General features: G+C 36.5%; 1 protein-coding gene across 1 annotated transcript in view; it reads left to right on the forward strand.

The window, feature by feature from the left end:
* The window catches only part of TBX20 (T-box transcription factor 20), a 57,188-nt gene extending 45,224 nt beyond the window's left edge, over positions 1 to 11,964 (forward strand). Inside the window, exons 7-8 of the mRNA XM_022583543.3 lie at positions 3,164 to 3,276; positions 5,589 to 11,964. Of these exons, the coding sequence (XP_022439251.1) occupies positions 3,164 to 3,276; positions 5,589 to 5,929 (454 nt within the window). The 3' untranslated portion in view covers positions 5,930 to 11,964. The remainder of the gene's footprint in view (positions 1 to 3,163; positions 3,277 to 5,588) is intronic.
* The last annotated feature ends 9,990 nt before the right edge of the window (positions 11,965 to 21,954 follow it).

Below are 21,954 nucleotides of genomic sequence, written 5' to 3' on the forward strand. Positions count from 1 at the left end.
AACGCAATAATAAGGAAACAACCTAATTTTTAAAATGAACAAAATATTTGAACAGTTTTACCACAGTTGATATATAGAAGCAAATAAGCACATAAAAAGATGAGCAACATCTTAGTCATTACGGAAACGCAAATTAAAACTATGATGACATACTAGTACCTGTGTATTAGAATAGCTACAATTAAAAAGACTGATCACACCAAGTGTTGGTGAGAATGTGGAGGAATGGAACTCTCATACACTGCTGAGTGGGAATACTAAAATAAATGATACAACTGCTTTGGAAAATAGGTTGGCAGTTTCTTAAAAAATTACACATATACCGACCATACGATCCAGCCATTCCACTCCTAGGCATTTACCCAAAAGAACAGAAATCATATGTATATTTAAAAATACATATTAATATATGCAGCAGCATCATGTGTAACAGTTAAAAACTAGAAACAACACAAATGTCCATCAGCAGATAAACAGGTAGACTATAGTATGTCCATACAATAGAATGCTACTCAGAATAAGAAAGAATGAACTATTAATATGTGAATCTCAAAGTAATTGAGCCAGATAAAAAGATACACATAAGGTATGATTTCATTTTTATAAAATTTTAGAAGACACAAACTAATGTGTAGGAACAGAAATCATACTAGTGTTTTCCTTGGAAAAGTATGTTGGGGTGGAGACCAGGGAGCATGATGGGCACGAGGAAACTTTTGGAGGTGTTACATACATTTATTATCTCACTTGTGGTGGTGGTGTCACTGGTCACGTAAGTCCAAATCAATCAAACTGTACAATTTAAATATATGCCACTTACTGTACATTAATTTTACCTCAATACAGTTGTTGTTTTTTAAGAGCTTTAGGTAACTCAAGTGTATTTGGGACAAATTTGGGAATCATTGCTCCAGTAGGTCCCTAGTTCCACACTACAGAGACAACCTATTTTAGGCAGCTTCCTGTTCTGGAAGTTGGAACATTCTGGAAATACTGTGCATATACAAACATACATATTTCTTGTTTTAAATTCACAAATGGTAGCAAACTTTATACACTGTTCTGTACTTAACTTTTTTCACTTAATATGTCTTGGTGATCATTCCATATCAATAAATATGGAATGGCGTCATTTTTTTAAACACCTACATGTTAATCCACTGGATCTGGATTTTGCCTGATCCCAGTGATTTTGGCTACATGAGGTGGTACTGTATGCTTATTTTAAAACCTTTTAGGAGTAAAGATATAACTTGAATAGTTGTTAGAATTAATTTTTCTTTTAGGCATACCTTTAAGTCTTCATTTGCATGCTATATGACACAATGCTTTAATCTGTGTGAGTATACAAGCTTTCTAGAACACCAAATTCACTATTAGTATTTTTTCACAGGTAAAGTCTGTATATCTCTGTGAAATGTTGACAAGTATTACATTTTGAAAAGTTATTATGACATTTTATTTGCTTTCCTTATCCTCTCAAGATGAAATTTGGTGTTCGGTTTGTCCTTTATTCAACACACTTTTTAAAAATCCTTTTTTTGTCCTTTGGTGGTTAATTTGGTGTTGGTCTTTAGGCCACAGCTATTCTTGGAGATGTATACTGTATAAGCTAACCTATTACCAACTTCCATTTTTGGCAAAGAAATCATTTGGCTAAACTCTAGCTGGAGGCTTCCCAGGTGGCGCAGTGGCTAAGAATCCACCTGCCAATGCAGGGGACACGGGTTCAAGCCCTGGTCTGGGAAGATCCCATGCCGTGGAGAAACTAAGCCTGTGCGCCACAACTACTGAGCCTGCGCTCTAGAGCCGGCGAGCCACAACTACTGAGCCCATGTACCACAACTACTGAAGGCTGCATGCAACAACTACTGAAGCCTGTGTGCCTACAGCCTGTGCTCCGCAACAAGAGAAGCCACCACAATGAGAAGCCCATGTACCACAACAAAGAGTAGCCCCTGTTCACCGCAACCAGAGAAAGCCTGTGCACAGCAACGAAGACCCAATGCAGCCCCAAAAATTAATTAATTAATTATTTTAAAAAACCTCTTATCTGGTGTTTTTCTCTCTTAATGGCAGCAGGTTGAACTGGCAAATACCAAAATAATTTTTGTTTTTAAAGTTAACAACACTCTTTAGTTTTTAGACTATATTGCAAGAGAAAGACCATCTACAAAGACAATGCACCCATTTATTTGGGGGCTTAAATTCCCTAGTGGCCCTTTATGTGTCCTTCATAGGTTTTCCATAATTTTCAGTCTTAAAGCAACAAGAATCTCAAAGTGGCCATTATCCATACTACCCATATTGTCATATACTCTATGCACTTACTAGGTTTATTAGTGAACATTGAGTCTTTTTTATGACTAATGATATTCTGAACTTTGGGCCAGTATTTTATCAGATGTTCAATCAGGGCAGTTTGTATCAGGTGAGTATTTGTTTTGTATTCATTAGCTGATGAAGTCACAGGATTGCAGCTGTTTGTAGTAAATTCACCAGTCATTTTTTCACATCATTAAATTCCATATTCCTATGGTCAGGTTTTATAGCTCCTTGTTCACCTTTGACCCTAAGTTTGTAGAGTTTCAGGGAATTGTCCTTATCCTGTCCAGTTAGGTTTCTTGTATTTATATGCCTGAGGTCATGTTTCTGAGGCATCTACAATGAAATAAACGTACATGTTTTGAATGTCTTTCCCTGAAGTGGTGGTATTTTTTTAAAATATTTTTTTAATTAATTTATTTATTTATTGGGCTGTGTCGGGTCTTAATTGCGATGTGCGGGCTCTTCGTTGTAGTGCTCGGGCTTCTCTCTAGTTTTCTAGAACACTAGAAACGTGTGGCCTGTGGGTTTTCTCTTCTCTAGTTGTGGCGCATGGGCTCTGTAGTTTGTGGCACGCGGGCTCTCTAGTTGAGACGCGTGAGTGAGCTCAGTAGTTGTGGCATGTGGGCTTAGTTGCCCTGCGGAATGTGGGATCTTAGTTCCCCGACCAGGGATAGAAACTGCGGCCCCTGCATTGGAAGGCGGATTCTTTACTGAAGTGGTGGTCTTTTGGCTGATAAAATGGTTTTACTGACTGGTAAATCATCTTTAAGACTCCTCTCCTTCTCTGAGTACTTAGCTTTTTAGTTTACTCAGGATGTGTCACTCTCTAATCTAGGGAAAGTGTGGAGAGCCTGATTCAAAAGCATTCCTATGCCCGCTCGCCCATCCGTACCTATGGAGGAGAAGAGGATGTGCTGGGGGATGAGGTTCAGACAACACAAAATCGAGGTAAGACCGCTTCTGGGCTATGCAATTGCTGGACAGGGAGGTGATGAGACTTCCAGCCCTCAGGGAAGAGACTGCCCCAGAGTATTTCAGAAGCCTCTTCAGGAAGGGACAGCCTGAGGCTGATCATTATTTTGTCTTTGCATCTTAAGTGATTATGCTGCCTAAAGCCTTCCTGTAGTTTGTTTTCCAGTAAAAGGACATTGAGCCTCTGAGTCAGGGCCCAGGATTTATGTCTGTGATCTACTACCAAAAAGCTATTTGGACTTTGGGGGTGGCCCCTTAGTCTTTCTCAACCTTAGTTTTACAATCTGAAAATCAGGGAATATATCTGTTTTACTTATATCAGGAATATCTTATTAGGATCAATGACTAGAATGGAAAACACTTTTAAAAAGAAGATTCTCCTAGTGAACACATTGTGTAGAGACGGTGGCCCAGGTGGTGAGAGTAGGGGAATACTATAAAGTTCCTTTGCTGCAGATGTTCATAGAGGAGCCCTCTGCATCTGGGAGGCCAGAGAAAAGAAACCAGAGGGGGGTGCCCAGGCACAAGGATGTTTACATGGGGAGAGTCCTCTGTCATATTTTTATGTCCATGATATGGAATAGCATAAACAGTCAGAACATATGATACCTCATAGCTAAGTCCAGATGAGCTACTAGTAATTACAACTGGAAAATTCAGTGTCAAATTTTGTTTAAACTTCTGGATACTGTGATATAAGAAAAACTTACTCTTGCAACTTGTCAAATATCTAATAAAATATTATGGATGCTAAGCTGTCATTCCTGATAGTTTGTAATGATGTATATTACCATTATTACTTAGTATATTATTATATACTAAATATATGATACAGTATACATATATATTTTATTTTGTATTGTGACAATTTGTTCTTTTCTATTGATGTGGCTTCTCATCTTGCTCAGTACTATGCTATTTTCATAAATGCATTATTTTGTTTTTATAACATGATAACATATTTTTATATCTGGTAGGGGAAATCTATCCTTGTTATAATTTAAAAAAATTTAAAATTCTGTCATTATTTGTCCTGATAATTTTGAGAATCGAGTTGAAGCGGGAAAAAACATTGGCATTTCATTGGCTTTACACTCAACCAATAAATTAATTTGGGAATAAATGACTTTTAAAAAATTTTTATTTTTCATCCAAAAATATGGCATGTGTCTCCAATTATTAAAATCTTTCCTTACATCTCTATTTCAATAGAGTCGTGTGAAAAATTTCAAATAAGTATCATGCATTTCTTTTTAGAGTAATTTCTAAGTATTTATGCTTTATTTTTGACAGTGCTTATTGTTTCCACATAACTCAGCTATGCTGAGTAGAGCTGGCATATTAAAATGTGTTTGGATTTTGTGTATCTGTCTTAAATGTAATCAACATAGTAAATGTTCTCATTATTTCCAAAAGAAAAGAGTTACAGAAGCTAAAGAAAAAAAAAGAAAAACAGTCTTGTGGGTTTTCATAGTGGCTTTGGAAACCAGGTAGCTTTGTTGAGGCTTGTCTGTCCAGCCTTACTTATAGGGATGCTACAGAGGTTAGGATGGATATCAGCTATTTGGAAGTCCTTTAAAGGGAATCAGGTCATTACCTTCAGGCAGGTTGCTAGTGTTTTGGCCACTCTCAGGGAGTATGCAGGCCATCTATTAAGTCAGTAAATTCTCTTTTCCATATATGGTATAAATGATATATTCTTGTGTGGAAAGCTAGATATGCCTCATGATTGACCTGTCTCTCTTTTAAATTATAGATCTATTACATAATTTTAAAAATAAAATTGACCCTTACAGATAATGTAATTCTTTTTTTTTTAACATCTTTATTGGAGTATAATTGCTTTACAATGTTGTGTTAGTTTCTGCTGTATAACAAAGTGAATCAGCTTTACATATACATATATCCCCATATCTCCTCCCTCTTGTGTCTCCCTCCCACCCTCCCTATCCCACCTCTCTAGGTGGTCACAAAGCATGAGCTGATCTCCCTGTGCTATGCGCTACTTCCTACTAGCTGTCTGTTTTACATTTGGTAGTGTATATATGTCCATGCCACTCTCTCACTTCGTTCCAGCTTACCCTTCCCCCTCCCCGTGTCCTCAAGTCCATTCTCTACGTCTGCGTCTTTATTCCTGTCCTGCCCCTAGGTTCTCCAGAACCTTTTTTTTTTTTTTTAAGATTCCATATATATGTGTTAGCATATGGTATTTGTTCAGATAATGTAATTCTTGATTTGCACACTGGAGTAGAGTTTCCAGTCTAATGAGACTTTTTTTTTCCTTTCAGGATCAGCCTTTACAACATCTGATAATTTGTCTCTCAGTTCCTGGGTATCATCTTCATCCAGTTTTCCTGGATTTCAGCACCCACAGTCCCTGACTGCTCTTGGGACCAGCACAGCATCCATAGCAACACCCATTCCTCACCCTATACAGGGCTCTCTGCCACCATATAGCCGACTTGGGATGCCTCTAACCCCATCGGCCATTGCCAGCTCCATGCAAGGGAGTGGCCCGACATTCCCCTCATTCCACATGCCCCGGTATCATCACTACTTTCAGCAGGGGCCCTATGCTGCTATCCAAGGACTGCGCCATTCCTCTGCTGTGATGACGCCATTTGTATGACTCTTCTAAAAATAGGAGAATCCAGATCCAGAATGTGCAAATGGGTATGGAAATATAAGACAGGGTTGGGTGGGTGGGATGTGGGGTGTTGGAGCCGGGGCTCTCCAGGAGACATGGGACCTATTAGAGAGGAGAGCTGGACTCACAATAACACCAACCACTGAGGGAAAGCACCATGGACCAGGATTCATCTGTAGTGGGGGACATCTTTTGGCTTTGAGAGAGAATCAGTGTAAAGTTCTTAGCCAGCCTAAGTCCTGCAACTATTGGATATCAATGTACCAAGAAAGTTTAATAATACAAGGCAGATGAATCTTAAGATGCATTATTCCTAGTGGTTAAAAATGCTGTGTCAATGCAGTAATGTATAAAGTCAACATGTATAGGTTTTCTTTCTACTTTCCACAGGTTAAAAGAATCTTCAAAGAGGCAATACTATATAACATACCACAATGCATAATGACTAACTGAAGTCCATTTCTCCCTATAGAAATGAGAGCCAATAGAGAAGTATTTGTAGTGCTGTAGCTTAAGCATGTTTAGTTTTCCTTTGTGTTAGTTTGCTGGGGAAGGAGCTGAGATAATGCTAATGCATCCTAATTTGTGGATGAATAGGTGGTAATGACTTCACAAAGTTCTTTCTGTAATATTGAAGGGCCAGTACCTGACAAGTTCTTTTTCACAGTCTTTTCTTTCTTTCTAATTCTCTTTCTTGCAATTACTTGCCATTTATGTAGGAAAAATCTTCCATATACGAATAAAACTGAGGTTTTATTTTTCTGGGCTGCATTCTAAATACACTGCTGATTTATTCACTGAGGGACACTTTAAAGTCTCTACACCTTGACACATGAGACTTTCTTTCACTACAATAAAAAGATGGTTGCCCTATTCTAAAAGGAATTTTTCTGCCGTGGGTACCAAAGCTCCCTTCATTTTTACTTCAGCTTTGGGAGACTTTATGGATGTTAAAATGCACCAGGCCAAATTCTCATTTTCAGTAAATCTTTGTTGTTTGATTAGCTGCTGCCACTGACTGACAAAGATTTATGAATGACCATTCTAAATGGCCATATAGCCACCACTTAACCTTTGGTCACGAATAGGTATGTGTCCATCTATCTGATTGGCCCTTTTTTCTCACTGTATTACACTCAGTAATTCTACCATTTTTCTAGGTGCATGAAATTGCATGTTAACTCAATGACACCCTGACTGAAACATTGGAAGTGCTTATAAGTAAATCTAAAGGATTTATCCACTTTATTTTCAACTCTTGCTATCTTCTTAAGCCTTCTTTTAATATTTATAATAGTAATTAACTATATTGTAGTTATATATAATTTCTGTATTATTTTTGAGCCATATATATCTAAGCATTTACAATCAGGGTAGTACATTTGGCATTTTGCAACAGTTCATTTCCCTAATAACAGAGGTTTAATGAAATTTGTAGTCCTTCAATTTTAGATATAATGCATTCTTAGCTATAGAATTTAACCTGTCTTCTTCACAAAGCTCCCCAATATTCTTAATTTTTAATGTAATATTCATTCTACTTCATTCTGACTACAAAAGTATTGAATCTGTTCAAGGAGATGGGAAATCTTGCTGCTGAGAGTAGAGGTATATGTGGAAGTCAAATGTAATATACTTATCACATCAAACTCAAGTGGGATTTTATTTGGTTGTTTTAATGCTTTTCCATATCAAATGACTTTCTTGGGCATTTCCAGCCTGTGAAACAAGGTATAATTGGCACAGCCTGTCTAAGTGATGCTATTGTTGGACCTTGCAATTGACTTTCTCCACTGTATTCCAAGGTTTGGTTATGAAGAAGCACCAGCTGCGTTAACCAAACATCTCAAAGTCCTATGGCAGACACGGTAGGCTTATTTCTAACTTCTTCCATGTTATGCTATAGTATCCACAGGTAGTTTGTTTTCAGACACAGCACAGATGTGCGTTTCTTTAAAAAAGTAGTTATGCATAATGTTTAAAGTACATATCCACAGAGCTTAGGATGGGGATTTAATGTTTAATAGTTGGCCTGTTGTCAGTGCTTTTAATACAGAGTACTGCTACTTAAAGCAAGAATAACAAAAGTAAATACTATTTTACATGATACTACTTAATACCCTAATAAATGACTGGTCTACTAAAACAAATCCATATCTGAATTTTCTTTTCAACAAGCATGAAGGGATCATTTTAATACTATTTTGACATTTTTCCCAATTGGTGTGTCTCAAAAGTAGGTTTATATATTTTTGTTAAATATGGTTTTATGCTAGTACGTCCTGAATTCATAACTTTATTTTGTAATTAATCAACATAAGACTAAAAATAAATAGCACGCTTAGAGAAGAGCAAAGACTAAGACACCAAAGCATGCTCTTGGAAAATCACACCTGAAATTCTTGGATACACTTTTTAAGTATCTGGTATTATTTGAACAAGAAAGAAGAAGCACAGGTGAAATGGAGCTTAACCTGGTCAGTCACTCTAGTCATGGAAACCAGGGGTAGATATATGACCCCACCAGGGTTCTTCTGAGCTCTTCTGCTTGTTGATTATTACTTAACCCCTTGGGTATTTAACATTTAAAACTCTAAAGTCTATTTTACCAAAAACAATTGCAAGAACTAGATAACTAGGGACAAAGCCAACTGAATAATAAAGAGCATGAGTTATGGTATATTTGGAATAAATTCAGGGTCCCCCCCAGGTATATTACAGTATTAAAAAGCCTGGCTAACGTATGGTGCTGCTAAAAAGCGGCCCTGCCAGAATGGCTTTATCTAACCCAAAAGAATTAATTCATAACTTAGTAGATTCTACATATGTGATATGTTTTGAAAATGTTTATCAATAATTCTGAGTAAGCTCATTTATTTCTTTTACTTAGTAAGTCTTCCCCCCTCCTCTGTCCACCCTTGGCAGTATAAAGATAAACATATCCAGTTTGTATCCAACACATTACAAATTATTAGGTAACAAGGTCTATATTAATGAATTTATATTACATTGCTGGTCCTTTTGAGTTTATAACAATGGTATGTTGTCTTAAAGGTCTACCACCATTTCTAGTAGGTGGGCACAGAGTAGGAGATATTAAGACACTTCCTGATTATGATGCATCATCTACTAAACACCCTGTGTAAAAGTCACACTGACTTCGTGTCATATTCCAAAACCTCCTCTCTCCATCCTTATCCACATCTCTGTAATTGCACTTCTCCAGCCACAATGCTCCACCCTGGGGGGATAAAAAGGAAACCCTCTAAAAGCCCAAGAATAAGTATTCTTAGAAGCAAAGCATCTTCATCCCATACTGCCTATGAATTTTTCATAGAGATATTAGGATATTTATCCCAATTCTGAATTTCACATTAGCTTTTCAGGCTGTCCTGCTTATATTTAAGCTGAATTATACTAAGAAAACTGAGCTTCAAATAAGGTAAATGGAGTGACTTTACCACCTCATTAAAAACACAGTCAAACTCAAGCCATGACTCAGTAACTAAAGTTCAAAAAGTCAGTTATGTAATGTACAGGATCAAATATGGCAAGAAGAACAATATTTTTACTCAATCTTCCATTGACCAAGTAAGGAAAACTGTTTTCATTATTAAATGTGTATGGAATTGATAATTACTACAAACAAAACAATATTATACTATAAATTTAGACTGGACAGAAATGAAGCACTGGACAGAAAAAATTTTCAGCTGGCTCCTTTAGAGAGCTAGGCTTGGGTGGAGGATGGATTTTATAAATTTTTATATTATTTCAGAATGTAAGGATTTTATGTAAACAAGCAAAGGGAAGGTTAAAAACTCTTAAAATTTTAGGAAATCGTAACATTCTTTCTTCACTACTATTCCATGCCAGTTATAAAATATTCCAATACTTAGCTTTCTTCAGCATGCTTAAATATGCAAAGGTTCATTTACAAATATTTGATAGACGAATAATCCATAAGTATTCTCTGGCCCTTATTTCTCTGTCTCTCCCTTAGATAATTCCAACCTCCTCCCCTGATAATAAGAAAATAAAAACATTTTGGTGAAATAGTACATCTGGACAAAAAATACAGCTTGTTGTATTTTACTTCTGGTACATTAAAATACTTTATTTAGTTGTTGTTTTTCTTAGTTTCAGAAACCTAAAAGAAGGTCTTCTATTTCCTAAAGGATAAAATTGGATCTAGCCTCTTTAGTAGACTCTATCACAGTTCTATTGTTTGCTGTGTTCATTTGCTTAACGAACTGCGTGAGAACAGTCACTGTAATGAAGTGTGTGTGCTGGGGGTGGTGGGAAGGGCATGGGAAATGTTTTATGAAAAAGAAGTTATAAGCCTAATACTATAAAGTAACATCTAATGAAGTTCTTTTTAAGTGCAATATATTTATTTCTGCTAGAAATGTATTATCAACATTATGTAATATTTGAAGCATTACATGTTATTTGTAAACAGCTTAAAAATTATATATTACCCAAAATTGTACAAAAGTACAAATGTGTGGATGTTAATTTCTTTCATTAAATATGATGTGTTTCAATGTACATGCACACATTTACACCTTTCATTATCTCACACACTTTGTGACTTTTGGTACCCATTTCCTCACCTGAAAAAAAAAAAGAGGAGGATTAGGTAAGATCAGGGGATCATAACTGGCCACTCCCAGGCCAGACACAACACACAGCAGTTGTGGTTTTGTCACAGGGCTGTGGTTTTGTCTTTAGTCGTACTTGAAAGTCTTTAGAGAGGACATTGCTCTCAAGTTGCCACCAGTTCCCATATTCCTACACTCCCTTTCACTCATTCACTCTACCTGATGAACCTTTAGAAGCGCCAGTCTTCGCACTTTTCTGTTCTGAATGATACCAAAGACTCCATAAAGCTTAAAGAACTCCTACCTCTCATTCCAGTCATGACCTCTTGGATGTGCTGTAATATTACACAAAGCAGACTGACACAAAATAAGATTAGCCAAATTCAAAGTCTTAATCCTTCTTCCATGTAACAGTCCTTCAAAATGCTTGACGTTATCAAACCTTCTGCTTTCAGAAGTCTGCTCTATTACCCTTAATATTTTGTGCATGCCAAACACCAACCTTTAAAAATCTTCTATTTGGAATAATTCCAAGCTTATAGAAAAGTTGCAAGAACTGTACAAAGAAACTCTGTATACTCTCTACCCAGATTCACCAATTGTTAACTTTTTGCCCCATTTATCATTTGCTTTCATACTGAATAGTCAACGCATACACACACACACACACACACACACAAATTGTTTTTCTGAACATTTGATAGTAAGCTTCACACGTCATGCCCTATTATCCCTATAGTAAGCTTCACATATCATGCCGCATTATCCCTAAGTAATTCAAAGTCTATTTCCTAAAATCAAGAAGATTCCAGTAAATATCTATAGTAGAATTAGCAAGTTCAGGAAAGTTAACAATGGTACGGTACTGTGATCTACCATCTGTACTCCAATTTTGTGAAATGACGCCAATGATGTCCTTTGTAGCATACATTTTCCTTCAGTAAGAAGTATCAGATCCAGTTCAGAATCACTTACTGCATTTAGCTGTCAAGTTTCTTTAGTCTCCTTTAATCTGGTACTTATTATTCCTCAGCCTTTGTCTTTCATGGCAAAAGAATTCCTATTTTTCAATGGCTTATAATTTATTACTATCCTTAGTTATCTTGATACTCAAATCATCCCAGATTTGGTCACTGGGAGCCCCTTAAATTGGCTCCTGTGTCCTCTTGACATGCCCTAATTTACTTTTTTTCTTTAAGTTCTTCTTCAATTTCTGGCATAACACACTGTTCCAGGCTCATCTTGTACCTTTCCTGCCTCAGCCCTGTAATCAACAGTTTCTACCAGGAGCCCAGATTCCTTTTAGTTGGGAAACTGTATTAGTAACCAATATCTGGGTGCCAGATGTGCTCATTGTCATATGTTTCTAGGCCTTTTCAGCTGACAGTGTTAGGAATGTGTATATATATATATATATATATATATATATACACATATATATGTAAGCACACATGTTCAAATATACGTGTGTGTGTGTGTATAAAATGTATTAGAAATCATGAGTTTATGCTGGTATCTCCAATTCCAATGTTCTCCCATAGGATCTTTTATTCCATGCTTCGCCCCATTCCATATCTGTATTTGCCTTCTTCCACAATGAGAACCCTGGCTCCCAACAACATCAACATATTTATTTACTCAATTCTACTATATACCCCAAATAATTTCATATTGCTTCTTTCATACAACTACAATAAACCTTCTAAAAAGAGTTCAGGATTTGTTTGCAGCTGTTTACCCTGCTACTCAACTAAGTGTATATAGTCAAATGACATGTTCAGCAGTTACTTAGTTTCCTTCTCCTATATGGTTATGTTATTCACTAGCAATACAACTGGGTTCATTTGTTCAGTTTGCTTATAGTTTTAAGGTTTTTTCCTCTCCTTCTTACTGCTTTTTAAAAAATATACATATAATATTAACATACTTCCAACAACAAAAAAAACTCATAAAACTAATAAGCAATTATAACAAGGTCATAGGATACAAGGTTAATAAAAATAAGTCAAATGCTTTCTAATATATCAGCAGTGAACAACTGGAATTTGAAATTAAACACCATTTATATCAGCACCAAAAAAAAAAGAAGAAATACTTAGGTGTCAATAAAATATGTACACGATCTATATGAAGAACACTACAAAACTCTGATGAAAGAAGTCAAAGATCTAAATATAAATAAATGGAGAGATATTCCATATTTGCAGATAGGTAGACTCAATAGTGACAACCAATTTGATTTATAGATTCACCACAATCCCAAACAAAATCCCACCAAGTTTTGTGGCTATCAACAAACTGATCCCAAAGTTTACATGCAAAAGACCCAGAACAGCCAAGAAAATACTGAAGAAGAACAAAGTTGGAGGATTGACAGTACCTGACTTCAAAACTTACTATAAAACTATATTAATAAAGACAGTATGGTATTGGTACAAGAACAGACAAGGAGATCCACAAAACACAACAGAGAGCCCAGATAATAAACCCATATGAATACAGTTGACTGATCTCTGACAAAGGAGCAAAGGCAATTCAGTGGAGAAACTATAACCTTTTTAAAAAAAATTATGCCGGAACAACTGAATATCCACATGTAAAATACTGGATCTAGATACAGACCCTGCACCTTTCACAAAAATTAACCCCAAATGGATCATAGGCCTAAATGTAAAATGCAAAACTATAAAACTTCTAGAAGATAACACGAGAAAATCTAGATAACGTTGGCTTTTTAGATACAACGTCAAAAGCAGATCTATTAAAGAGAAAGTTAATATGATGGACTACATTAAAATTTTTAAAAGTCTGTTCTATGAAAGACACTATTAGGAGAACGAAAGGATTGGCTACAACTGGGAGAGTATATTTGCAAAACACGTATCTGATAATGGGTTTGTATTCAAATATACAAAGACCTGTTAAAACTCATCAATCAGAAAACAATCTAAGTTTTTAACAGGCAAAAGATCTATGTGAATAGACAACATACCAAAAAATATGTAAAGGCGGCAAATAAACATGAAAAGATGCTCAACATCACATGTCATTTGGGAAATGCAAATTAAAACAACAATGAGATACCATTACACACCTGTTAGAATGGCTAAACTCCAAAACACCGACAATGCCAAATGCTGACAAAGACAAAGAGCAATAGAAATTCTCATTTATTGCTGGTGAGAATGCAAAATGGTATAGCCACTCTGTATGACAATCTGGAAAAGGCAAAACTATGGAGATAGTAAAAAGATCAGTGGTTTCCAGGGATTTGGGAAGAGGGAGGGAGGGATGAATAGGTGAAACACATAAGCTTTTTAGGGCGATGAAACAATTCTGTATATTATAACGGTGAATACATGACATGATGTATTTGTCAAAGCCCAAAGAACTGTACAGCTCGAAGAGTGAACCATAATGCAAAGTATAGTTACATTAGTTAATAATAATGTATCATTATTAGTTCATCAATTGTAACAAATGTATCACACTAATAAAAAGTGTTAATAACAGGAGAAACTGTGAGCAGCAGTGGAGGGGAAGGGATATATGGGAATTCTTTACTTTCTGCTCAGTTTTTCTGTAATCCTAAAACTATTCTAAGAAATAAAGTCTATTAATTTAAAAAAGCCAATGAGATACCACTTCACACCCACTATAATGGCTATAATCAAAATGATGGACAATAACAAGTGTTGGCAAGGATGTGAAGAAATCAGACCCCTTGTACATTGGTGGTGAGAATATAAAATAATGTGGCTGCTTCGGAAAACAATCTGGCCATTTATAAAATTGTTAAACATAAAGTTACCATATGACTCAGGAATTCCACTCCTAGGTATACACCTAGGAGAAATGAAAACATATGTCCACGTAAAAACTTGTACATGAATATTCATAGCAGCATTATTCATAATGGCCATAAAAATGAAAACAACCCAAATGTCCAGCAACTGGTAAACAGATAAAATTTGGTATGTCTGCAGTGGTTGAGAGTCTGCCTGCCGATGCAGGGGACACGGGTTCGTGCCCAGGTCCGGGAAGATCCCACATGCCGCAGAGCGGCTAGGCCCGTGAGCCATGGCCGCTGAGCCTGCGCGTCCAGAGCCTGTGCTCCGCAACGGGAGAGGCCACAACAGTGAGAGGCCCGCGTACCGCAAAAAAAAAAAAGAACTAAAGTACTGATAAATGCTACAACATGGATGAACCTTCAAAACACTATGCTAAGTGAATGACGCCAGACACAAAGACTACATGCTGTATGATTCCATTTATACGAAATGTCCAACAGAGGCATATGCAGAGAGACAGAAAGCAGATTGCTAGGGGCTGCAAGGAAGGAGGAATGGGAATGACTGCTAATGAGTATGGGGTTTCTTTTTGGGGTAGTGAAAATGTGGACTTAGTGGTGATAGTTCCACAACATTGTGAATATACTAAACTCACTGAATCCTACACTTTAAAAGAACATATTTTATGGTATGGGAATCATATCTCACTAAAGCTGTTACTTTAAAACATAGAAAAAGCTATCCAGAAAATATTTTATTTCCATTTTGTAGGGCCCAACTTGTCAACTTTGAGGACTTCCAGGGGAGTTAAACCTTGTGTACTTGTGAGTTAAGAGTGAGCAGTCTAGAATCTTCTGCCTGCCTCAAAATTCTTTTTTATCTGTGAAAAGAAGATAATACTGCCTATTAAATAGCATTGTATGGTTTTAGGCTCTCAATTTAAATTGGCTTATTTTTAGCTCAGTTTTTTTTTTTTTTTCCCCCTAGGAGGAATTGTAGCTGGTTCTTTGGACTCCCCGAAAAGAAAAAGGTGATAAAAATAATTCCTTCTCCATCTTGAGCCTTGCTATGATAATAATTGCTACCTTTTGTAAAACATTTACTATATATCTATGTACTTTATATACATTATCTTACTTAATCTTTGCAACAACTCTATGAGGTGGGAGCTATTATTATTCCCATTTGAGGTATGAGAAAATTGCGGTTTAGAGAAATTAAATGCTCAGAGATCTACAGTAAGTGAGATAGCCAGGATTCAAATCCTGTCTGTACTCATAACTAAGACACTGTGCTAACCCCTATAACAAAAATTTCTAGATTTTAAGAAAAAAATTTAAGGTCTACATTGCCTTTATGGAATCCAGGTATGCAACCTTAAATAAGAAACATAAAAGCAAAACTCAACAATTTTTCTCCTAAAGAATTTTACATTGTCACTGGTGTGTCTCAAGAAGAGTTTCAGATTGTAGCAAAAACAAGAAGGAAATTTTAAACTTCCACATTTACCTTTTAAGGATGGGTCAATATTTATGTGAAAGCAGGACTCTGCTGCCCAAAGCAAGAGCCTGGTGGTCTTCATATAAACACTTATTACTTATTTAGGGACATTTCCCCTTCCCTTTATACTCCAGTTGCCATTTTGGCTCCTAAAGGACAGACGTAATTAGAGAATAGGAACAATGAAGCCCACTATACTTAAGAGAATGGAAAGCAAGTGGAATCAGGGAGGAACCAGAACAGAGATCAGGGATCAGGTGGAGGCCGGGTTGGGCTGCCTGAATAGGTAGAGAGAGACAGGCTTAATTCATCTGAGTTGGCAGTGAGAGGTGTAGCAACTAAAGGACAGGATGGGGGATAAACTGTGGGGTAGATTGCAGAGAGTAAGACCATAAAGGTGGAATCAGAACACATAGCTGGAGATAGATGAGGAAAGAAGAGAAGCACTGTTAAGAAGGGAGTTTGGTACAGGGCACTGATGACTCAATAGGTATATTTTTCCAGCTACCTAAACATATGTTCAAATACTAACTATAATCAAATAAGTTTAAAAGACTTTAATAAGGCCATGTAGTCCGAAGTCTTTATTTCATAGTTGAAGAAATCAGAGCTAGAGAAGTAAACTGCACAAAACATATTGGCTCATACCTTACTGTGATATTACTTGACCACTATGTCATGATCAAAGTTAAATCTTAAGTCAATCTAAAATATTATGTGATATAAAACATAGCATCCAGGTGCCTTATGTTTCATTTCTGTTTTTGCTATATTTTGTATTTAACCTGCCCATACATATACTACAGTTCATTCTCTAATATAGTCTTAAGACTTTTGCTTATTTATGTTGAATGTAGTAATTCTTGTTTTAGTTACTTTGGTGGTAAATTTTTTAAAATCTCAGTATGTTGGAGTTTGTTCATGGAACTATCACCACTGGGTTCATGGAAAAATTGACTTTTGGGGTCTGGTATAAATATTCATGCATGTGCTTGTGTATATATTGGTTAAGTTATTTAAAAATGATTACTAAGTACGCTTCTGCTCAAATCAGTGTGCATATCTTATGCAATTAGGCAGTCTCTCCATGTGGGAGGGGAAGGAATTCTCCCAATTAATTAATGGATTACCTTCCTTCCCCAGAATGACACATGCCTATATAAAGCTGTTCAAGGTCAAGGGGATCTCATTTCATCTGATATACATCTGGGAACTAAACAGTATGGGTGGCTGAGAGAGCTACAGTTTTAAAAGGAGAATAGGACCCTCATGGACACAGAAAGTGGACTAGAACTCCTAGAAATTCCAACTTATTACAGATATCTTTTCTCCCATGGATGAAAAGGCAGTTTTATGCAAACTGTCATATACAGATGCATTTACATTCAAACTGTATGCTTCACTGCAACTCGGTGACTTTCCATTTTCTTCTATGAAAAAGCACCTGCATCCAACTAGAATTTAAACAGGCTGTATAAAGTAATTCAATAGCAACAAATGCACTATTTAAAAATGAATCAATCTGAGCTATGTAATGGTTTTAGACTGAAGCAGCTGTTTTATAAAATATACATATGCAATGACATTTCTTTTAGTGGAAGCAACTTGCTGAAGAATTTGAAAGAATCTTTTAACATATAAAACAGACCAATTAGAAAATAAATAGCTACCAAGAAGCCTATATCTATGGTTATTCTATTTTTGAGACAAGAATAGAGATACATGAATAAACAGAAATTTTTTCATCTTTGTGAATTTATAGGAATTCTTGCAAAAGTATTAAAAAAATGAATCCCATTCAGTTCATCTTTTTAAAACTTCTTAATTGAAATGAATAAAATTACTAAATCAAAATGCTCAGAAAAAATCTTGGATATGTGATTCACTTATAGTTAGCATAATCATGAGATTCTAAGAATTTTGCTACCATTTTGGGGACTAACTGATGATGACAGACTAGAGATAAACACTTAGATGCCAATTCCAATTCTCTGTACCATGAAAGAGAAAAAAACTACTTTAACGTATAAGAAACTGTGAAACAGCACAAATAAAACCCCATCTTGTATGCAGATTATCAGTTAAAGTGAAATTACTACTTTAAATTATCAACTTAGAAGTGGAAAATTTAACATTTTCAAAATGATATTCACTGAATTACCTCTATCTTTCCTGATTCATATAATCAAGCTAGCTATAGATGTAACTCAGCTATCCACTTATATTTATGTCTATGTATTTGCGCAAAGTTAAAACACTTAAATTTGATTAAAAACTTTCTGAATCAATGAAAGCAAAGTCATTATTATTTGGAAAACCAACCATTGACCATAATGAATATCTTAATTATTTTGATACGTGAAATATGCAATGTAATTATTTTTATGCTGGATTATACTGGGAATTTCCCTACACTTCATATTTAGTTAACTGATATATTACAAGAACAGCGATATTTTTCTTTTTAAAAATGAACTTAAAAACTTCCATAAATTTTTAAAATTCTGATTTATAAGTCGTTATTGCCATCTGCTGGTTATACAGTTTCATTGCATTTTGGGGTAAAAATTAGCAATTGTTTTACTAAAAGAGAAAACAGACACAAGTTTTAGAAATAGATGACTGGAAAATCTCTATGTAAGAGAAACAATTTACTAAATCACAAGGTATCTTCATCTCAAAGAGGAAAAAATAATTCGAGAATACATTGCATTATATCAAATTATAATGCACTATTTTAATTGTCAGTTCATCGTAGAATAAGTATCAGGCATACTGATTTAAGTCACTGTCATTAATAAGCATAAAGCTAAAATATGACTTAAATAACTGTTCAAAATAACTAGCTCAAAATAAGTGAACACTGTTAAAGAAGTTAAAAAAGATGAAAACTTGTCAGATTCTATTCAAGCAAAAAAAACTGAGCGCCATGTTTTCCCTCACATACACAATCTATCCCTCTCCTTACTGAGAGAATGCAAAATTATTTAGGCAACTGTCTCTCAGTATTCTGAGTTAACTAGTGAACCTTCAACTCGTATTACTGTTTAATAATAGAATTAACATATAACTTAATGACAAAAATCCAGGTGAGCAAAACATTAATTGGAAATAATACTCATCAGTATACTCTGAATATGGTCACTCTAGAGCAAGATATAGTAATAATTTTATTTTATTTTATTTTTTGGCCATGCTGTGTGGCCTGTGGGAGCTTAGTTCCCCCACCAAGGATTGAACCTGCGCCCCCTGCAGTGGGAGCACAGAGTCTAAACCACTGGACTGCCAGGGAAGTCCCCAAGATATAGTAATAATTTTAAAGTTAAGCATATACTCTTTTAGATGCTTTACTATGTTTCAGGTACTTCAGCATTTTTCAGATCAGGAGATAAATTAGAGCAGTTAAGTTACTGGCTAAAGGTAATCTTGGTAAACTTGCATATATGAGTCCTCTATGTAAAAGATTTAGAATGGAGCATGGAACACAGTTAATTCTATGTGTTTACTATATATCTGAATCATATGTATCCTGCTTATTTTACCTTTAACACTATATCATGAGTATTTTCCTATGTTGTTAAATATTCATTCAAAACGACTTTAGTCAATTTAGTAATGCTTCACTGTTATCAGTGTTCTGTAATTCGTTGTCTGACATGGAGATTACTTCTAATTTTCAATTATATAAAAAATAGTACAATGAACATTATTATAAAAATTATTTTTTAAATGCCAAAAATGACCAGATTTGTACTTTCAAGGGCTAGACCAAGAGAAAGAATATGCTTTATTCTGTTAGGACATGGAGTGATCCAAAAGACAACTGGAAACTCCAAGAAACAAACAAATTCACAAAAGGGAAACATAAGAAATAGGCAAAATATACTGAAAAGAAGGAGACCGAAATCAGATAGTTCAAAGGTTTACAAGAAAATGTCACTAAAAATGACATCTGGCCAACATTCCAGTAGCAGCCACTCCTTCCTTCCCACAAAAATACCCACTCCTCATGAAAAACAAAGACATAAAACTTATACAATCACTTAAATGAATAACCTATCAACAAGGACCCTCAGATTACCTTTTAAAATATTCAACAAGATATAACTTAAAATAAACACATCTATTAAAATCAGGGAGAGTTGAAGGATAAACCGATTAATTGGGAAAACACTGATTTTTTGAAAAGGCACAGATGGCCATATCAATTTCAGGTAAAAGTAGGATGTATAATTCAGCTGACTTGAAACGTCTATTGGAAAATATAAATTTCCCAAATTGATACCAGAAGTAGTAGACAATGTAAATACATCATTAATAATGAAGGAAACTTAAAGACTAAAGAAAAATAAAAAGGCTCCAGAACCAGATGTTCTAATACATTCAAAAGATGCAAATCCACCCAATTCATTTTATAAGTTTAACATAATTCTACAATTCCCTTTTTATTAAAGGGAAACAAAATCACTGCACTCCAAAAACAATATTAAAATACTCATATGAAAAAATAAGGTTTTTTTTGAATCTGCATATTTACTCAATAATATATTTTTATCAACCACCCATAAGTACCTTGTATTTTAAACTCAGGATTGGACGATTTTAGCTGTTAAACGTTGGGTAAATCATTACATCCTTGACCCGCGGTTTCCTAATTCGTACAAAGTTATCATGTGAATTAAATGCGAAAACTTTTTTTTTTGGCCCCGCCGCTGCCGCGGGGGCCCCTGGCCTTAGCAGCGAAACCGCAGAGTCCTAACCACTGGACTGCCAGGAAATTCCCCAGATGCGAAAACATTTTAAGCACCAAATATAGTGCCAGGGATGTAGAAACACTCCTTGAAGAAAATCTTACAAACCAACAAATTAATATTAGCACTTATTGAATTTAATAAGTGACAAGATAAATAATATTGTCAACAACTGCTTTAGACCTTCAGAGTAGGGAAATTAATGTGGGGCTGGGGCTCGGAGGGTGATAGAATTGAGATGGGCAGGCAGAAATGGATGAAAAAGCTACAGGAGGGCTTTTCGGTATAAGTAAACGGATAGTTATGGAGTCACACTACGGACCTCACTTGTAATGACTGGAAAGGCAGATTTGTGTCCTTGGACATGGGAAACTAAAGTTGAAAGGGCAGACTGGGGCAGCTTGCTGAAGGTACCGATGAAAAAGCTAAGGAGTTCACGTTTTATTTGCGGGCTAATGGGAGCCACAAGCATTTCTGAAGGGTGTGGCATGCGGAAAATTAACCTGGCCACAGTGAGCCTAGATTAGATGGGGGAGAAGGAGCTTAGGGAGTTCGATCCATGATCAAACAGATGGGACGTGAAGCGGCGTGGCCTGTAACAGAGGACATGAAAAATACCAATGGCCCCTGTCCATCTTTGCCAGCCGCCCTGGCATCACGTGTGGCTGTGCAGTGACTATGGGGCTCCCCTCTCACATGTTCCTGCGTGGTCCCTGGTTCAGAAGGGGGAGACTACTGAGCGCAACTGCGCGCTCAACTGCTGACGAATTCTGAGCAACCTTGTTGGGGTCACAATTTCACTTCAGAATGGATTAATAAGCGCTGTCCTCAAAGGGGACATCACCGAATTCCTGTCAACCAGAGGCTCTGGGGTTAGACTCACCGGGCTGACGCCTGCTCTGCCACCTGCTGCCTGCGGCCTCGGGCCACTGCCTCGGCGTAGGAGACGGACTGAGTGCCCATGCTAAGTGTTCCAAGGCGGCGAGGAGAGACGCTCCTAATAAGTGCCAGGCGCATCACAGGCGCCCACTTCCTTCCCTCGCTCTCCTTCTACGGTTATTTCTTTCAGTTGAGATCTCCTTTCCCTTCAATAACCTCGAGGCAGACAATCTTTTGGTAAAAATAACAAAGCTAAGCCTAAAGTCGAAGAAAGTTCCTTAGACTTGTCCACCAGCAGCGTAGGGCAGCGGTGAGCTGGGCGGCGCACGTGAGAGGATAAGCGTGAGGAGACGCGCGCGGGGCTCTGCGCGGAGTCCGCTTACTTGGGGCTGTACACGTGGAGGCGCACGTGGGAGTATGCGCGCCGAGCTGCGCGCAGGGTCTGCGCACGTGGGGCTGCACGCGTGGGCGGCGCACCGGCC

Source organism: Delphinapterus leucas, chromosome 9, assembly GCF_059928025.1.
Source record: "Delphinapterus leucas isolate spDelLeu-1000000601 "Yukka" chromosome 9, BTC_Dleu_Yukka2, whole genome shotgun sequence".
NCBI classification, from domain to species: Eukaryota; Metazoa; Chordata; class Mammalia; order Artiodactyla; family Monodontidae; genus Delphinapterus; species Delphinapterus leucas.